This window comes from Myotis brandtii, unplaced genomic scaffold (assembly GCF_000412655.1).
Source record: "Myotis brandtii unplaced genomic scaffold, ASM41265v1 scaffold455, whole genome shotgun sequence".
Taxonomy (NCBI): domain Eukaryota; kingdom Metazoa; phylum Chordata; class Mammalia; order Chiroptera; family Vespertilionidae; genus Myotis; species Myotis brandtii.
The window spans coordinates 2,722,990-2,728,891 of NW_005367384.1; the positions used below are offsets into that span (position 1 = coordinate 2,722,990).

General features: G+C 43.1%; 1 protein-coding gene across 3 annotated transcripts in view; it reads left to right on the top strand.

Annotated features, from left to right (window-relative positions):
- Positions 1 to 5,902, top strand: part of AGK (acylglycerol kinase) — a 78,068-nt gene that overhangs the window by 69,597 nt on the left and 2,569 nt on the right. For all 3 annotated transcript variants that reach the window (XM_014546740.1, XM_005875019.2, XM_005875018.2), the window contains exon 14: positions 4,371 to 4,441. In XM_014546740.1, the coding sequence (XP_014402226.1) occupies positions 4,371 to 4,441 (71 nt within the window). The remainder of the gene's footprint in view (positions 1 to 4,370; positions 4,442 to 5,902) is intronic.

Below are 5,902 nucleotides of genomic sequence, written 5' to 3' on the forward strand. Positions count from 1 at the left end.
CTCACACACACACACACACACACACACACACACAACACTGATTGCAAAACCTGTCGAACATCAAGTGTCTGCACATGTGGAAATGTCTGTAGTTTCTCTATTCAGTTGCTCTATTTTCCTATAGTTGTACTAGTTCTGTGCTTCTGTTAATTATTATTGTTTTACAGGTCCAGTTTTTCCTTATTTTTAAAGAATCTCCTAGCTATTCTTGACTCTTTGACCTCTATAAATCCCTTGGGATGTTTATTATATTAAGTTCCACATAAAAATCTGTTACACTGATCAGAATTACACCTGTAGGTCAATTTGAGGGAAAATGACATTTCTACAATATTGACTCTCCTATTGACTGAATGGGCATCGCTCTGTATTTATTTAGATTTTTATTTTTTCATTGAATTTATTGGGATGACACCGGTTAACAATTATATAGGTTTCAGGTGTAAAATTCTATAATACATCATCTGTATATTATATTGTGTGTCCCCCACCCCAAGTCAAGTCCCCTTCCATCACCATCTTACTCCTTTTACCCTCTTCTACCTTACCCCATCCCCCTGCCCCTCTGGTAATCACTATATTATTGTTTATCTATGAGGGGTTTTGTTTTTTGCTTAATCCTTTCGCCTTTTTCACCCAGCCCCGAAACTTCCCTCCCCTCTGACAGTTGTCAGTCTGTTCTCTATGAGTCTGTTTCTATTTTGTTATTTTATTAAATTCCACATATGAGTAAAATCATATGGTACTTGTCTTTCTCTGCTTTCACTGCCTCATTTCACTTAGCATAATGCTCTCCAGGTCCATCTATGCTGTCACAAAGGGTAAGATTTCTTTCTTCTTAACGGCTGAGTAGTATTCCATTGTGTAGATTTTCAATGTCCTTCAATGAAGTTTCATAGTTTTCTCTTATAACATTTTGTCTTTGCTATGTGTATATATACATATGTATGTGTGTGTGTGTATATATATATCTGGTAATCTTACTTTTTGATGTGACTGTAAAAAGTATCGCCTAAAGTTTCATTTTTTAACTATCTGATTTAGTAGAATATGTAATTGATTTTTTATATCGATGGTAAATCAGCAAACTAAATTCTAGTTAGTTATATTAAGTTTATGGATTCCTTTGGATTTTATATCGATTTAATCACATCTGCAAATAGTGCAAGTTTTGTTCTTTCCTTTCAAATACTTAGCCTTCTAATTTTATTTTACCTACCACATTGGCTAGGACCTCAGCGCAGTGTTGAATAGAAATAGTGATAGAAGCATTACTGCCTTATTCCTGCCGTAGAAAGAAAGGTTTCATTGCTTTGTTCTTGAGTGTGATGGTTTTTTGCAGATGCCCTTTATAAGATTAAGGAAGTTCCTACTATCCTCGTTTGCTAAGAGTTTTTATCATGAGTGGATATTTAACTTTATCAGGAACTTTTCCAGCATCTATTGAGATAAGGTTTGCTCATTTTATCTGTCAATGCAGAACAACACATTGGTTTTTGTAATCGCACTATTTGCAAAAGACAAATCCTAGACTTGTATGTATAACTGTCTACGTAACCTGTCCTCTTAGATATTTAATACACATTTCAATCTTAGCATGTCCAGAACTGAGCACCTGATTGCACCCTTGAGACCTGTTTTATCCACTCCTCCCTGTTGTGGTCGACTGTAATTCCAGTCTTTAATTTGTTTGGGCTAGACACCTCGGTGTCACTCCTGGCTGCTCTTTCTCCTCACATCGATCTTTGAGGAAGTCCTGGTGGCTTCACCTTCTAAATACTGCCAGCTCTTCACTGGATCTTCCGCTACCTGATCCAAGCCTTGCAGCAGGCTCCTATGTGGTCTCCCACTTCTTCCTTCTCCCCCTTTATTCTAAACATGGTAGCCTGAGAGATCCTATTCAAATGAAGCCAGATTTTTCTTTCTCTGCTTAGAACCTTCCTGTGGTTCCCATTTCACTCTGCCTAACAGCCAATCTTGTGGAATTTCTACAAGGCCCTATGCGCTATCTCCCGTCTTCTCTGGCTTCACCCAGGTATCCCCTCACCCACTCTGTCTGGCCATGCTAGCTCCTCACTGTTCTTTCACCTTTGTGTGGATCACTCTCCCCTAGACCAGTGGTTCTCTAAGTGTGGGCCTAGATCAGCAACAGCAGCCTCACTTGGGAACTTTTGTTAGAAACAAAAATTCTTGGGCCTTGCCCAGATCTACTGAACCATCAACTCTGAGCATGAGGTCAGAGTCTGCGTTTTAACAGGCCTTCCAAATGATGCTTGCTGAAGTTTGAGAACCACTGCCCTGGATACCCACGCTAATTCTCTCACCTCCTTCAGGTGTCTGCTCAGAGGCTACCTTCTCAATGAGGCCCACGTGGACCCTCTTTAAAAGTATCAGTACTACACCAATGTCACTTGGTGTTCCTTCTTCTCTCATTTTCCTAACAGACTCTAAACTCTATATTTAAAAGCCTAAGTGACCGTTTGACCAATAGCTATGACATGCACTGATCACCAGTGGGCAGATGTTCAGTGCACAGGCATGGAAACATGGAACAGACTGATGAATCTCAGAGGGAAGGGGGAAGAGGGAGGATGGGAGGAGATTAACCAAAGATCTTATATGCATACTAGAGGCCCGGTGCATGGATTCGTGTACTGGTGGGGTCCTTCAGCCTGGCCTGCAGGGATCAGGTTGAAACCAGCAGTCTAACATCTCCTGAGGGGTCCTGGATTGTGATAGGGTGCAGGCCAGACCAAAGGACCCCACTGGTGCACAAATTTGCTGCCTGCAGCTCCTACCTGCCACTCCCGCTCACCCCGGCCCAATGTGCCTGCCACGCCCAATCAGTCCCAATCGGGAGAGGCTGGCGCTGCAGCATCAGCGCTCGCCAGCCATGAGCCCTGCATCTGGTGCCCTCCCAAGTGGAGTGGCCTGCAGGGTTGTGCTGAAACCGGCTCTCCAACATCCCCGAAGGGTCCCGGATTGTGAGAGGATGCAGGCCAGGCTGAGGGACCCCATAGGTGCACGATCGGGCCGGGCAGGGACCACAGGAGGACTCCAGGGCGTGTCCACCCATCTCGCTCAGTCCTGACTGGCCGGACCCCAGCAGCAAGCTAACCTACCAGTTGGAGCATCTGCCCCCCTGGTGGTCAGTGCACGTCATAGCGAGCGGTTGAGCAGCCTTAGCATATCATTAGCATATTACACTTTGATTGGTTCAGTTCTGCCGTTCAGTCTATTTGCCTATTATCCTTTTATTATATAGGATATTCATTCCATAATTTATGACATATATATTCATTCCATAATTTACTATTTTTATACTGGTATACTCTAACATACTTCTAATATGCTCTAGCATTTGTATTTTTAAGTTATGGCTGCTTTTTTGTTTTGTTTTTGTTTATCCTCTCCAGTTTCTCTGGTAGAAGGTAAGTACTTCATAGGCAGAAATTGTTGGGGTTTTTTAGCACCTAGAGGAATTCACTCAGTAAGTCGGTTGATATTAAATAAAAGATGAACTTAGAGCAAAGTCATCTCTATGTTTTGTAATTCCCAGTTGAGAGATAAAGTTGTGCTCTGGTCTGGCCTTTAATCTTTGGCAAAAGCTGTCAGCTCTCAGAGGCCTGGGAGTTATCCTGGGGCTACAGATTTTGAACCTGTCCACAAAGAATCAAACCTCTATTTGAAGCAGACAAGGAAAGAGTGATGGGACTGAATTTCAGAGGGCCAGGTGTGTACTGCTAGCCACTGACTGCTAGTAAATTGGGGGAGTGGTATTAGAACTAAGTATTTTTATAGCCACTTCCTTGTAGTTCAGCTCTCCCAGAACTTTGGTTGGAATGGAAAGTTCTTAAAGCTTTAACCATGACATAAGTGGATTGCTTCTCCTAAGCTCTGGCTGCACACCAAATCTGTGTGTACAGCATTTAAAGAGAGACACTGGGCCCTACCCAGCACGCTGCTATAGCAGGTGTGGTGTGATGCTGACGTGGAGTAAGACTTCCTGGGATAGAGGGCTGAAAGCTTGGCCTGTAGGGAGTGAATCCTAGGGACTCTAACAGCTTTGGTTATTTGTGACAGAACTTCATAAACCTCCCACTCTTAGTTTTGACAAACCTCCAAATCTGAGTTTTTATTTATCTTGTATATGTTGCAAAAAACAAACAGTAGAGATGAATTTTATGGTATGTAAATTATATCGCAATAAAGGTCTTAATATAAAAAAAGGAACCAAAATATATTCAGGATTAAGTCCCCCCTCCCCCCCTTCATACACAGCTTCAAAATATGAGCCTGCAGGGCTTAAGGATGGCAGCAGGCCGAATCAGCCAGAATTCAGAGTATTGATGTCTATCTTAATCTTTCAGAGCACAGAAGATTTTATGAACATCTGCATTGAACCCGACAGTGTCAGCAAAGGAGACTTCATCACTATAGGGTAAGTGGATTGCGATTTCATAACTGTAGATAGGTGGACTGGTTTGGAGGCAATGAGGCTGAAGTCGTTTGTCTTGTATCGTGTTCAGGTTGCCCATGAAGTCTACGATAGAGACCCAGCACAGGATTTGTTTGGGAGTCACAGCATTCTTTGTTTCATTGGGTGGATATGTCTAGTGCTCCTTTCTCTCTGGCCTTCCCTGTTCATTTTGGAAAGATCGGAGGATGGGAACAGTCTTTGCCTTTCAGTTGAAATGAAAGAACTCAGTGTAGCATGGCACACAGTGTCTGGAATTTCAGCTTTTGGGTTGGAACTGCTGGATTCGGCCACTTTCTGGCCTCATGTTTTGGACAAATCCTTACCTCTCTGAATCCTTTTCCCTGTGTGTGGACTGGAGTAATAGAATCACCTCTATCTCAAGAGTGTTTCTGAGGCTCAGATGAATGTGGGAAAGCCTTTCTCATTGTGACAGACTTCACAGTATTACTGCAGTTTGTCAGTCCACTTGTCCGATTTTCAGGGTGCGAATGAAAAACCTGAAAAGGTATCGAGAACTTGGACATGTTCCAGGTTTCCCCTTTTCCACCACAAAATACCCTTCCAAGCCCTGTCTGATTTGTTAAGCCCTAGTGCTGCCGGGGTTTTATTAAGAATGCTCTCGGCCCTCCCCCATCTTCACAGCCTCTGCGCAGCGCCTGTTACCATGCCCACTGGTAATCTGCTCAGCGGTGTTTTCTGTGCTTTGGCTCAGAGCTCCCTCTCGTGCCCATTGAAGGGTTAGGCATTTCCCTGCAGCAGCTGGGTCTCCATGGCTATCTCATTATCTGCACTGGTAGTGGCAGCACAGTGTTTTGCCTTTGCTACAAATTATTCAGGTGCTGAACAGCTGCTTCTACAGCCTTGGTTTACTTGCTGTATCTGTAGCAAAAGGAAGAAGGAAAACCATTTCCTTCCTCTGTAGAGTGTGCAGAAGCCACACAGTGACTTAAGAGTCTGACCAGTGGGGCCAGCTATATTCAAATCTCCTTTAGTACTGACCTCCAAAAGCAGAAAGAAAAACCGATCATTTTGCTTAAGTGAAGTCATTATGCTCCTCATTACTGCTAGCATCAGCAGCAATAGCACGGTCTCCTTTTGGTCTCTACTGGAGGTGAAATCGGGTAATGTCTGTCTCCTCTAGGTATCTGAATAGGACATTGTGGAGTTGCTCTAGCAAACTGATTACTGTTGTCAGTTAATGAAAAAGAATGGACTAATTTGCTTGGATCAGGTTTTGTTCTTTTTCTACTTCCCATGACTAGCTGTGAAGGAGGGACTGTGTGTGGACAGTTATTTGGATAGTGGACTCCAACGCCATTTAGCATGTATCATGCTAAGTAGGCAGTTCATATGGAGACTCAGCAGAGAGCTTAGTGTAAAATGGATGGTTCATATACGGTGTGTGTGTGTGTGTGTGTGTAT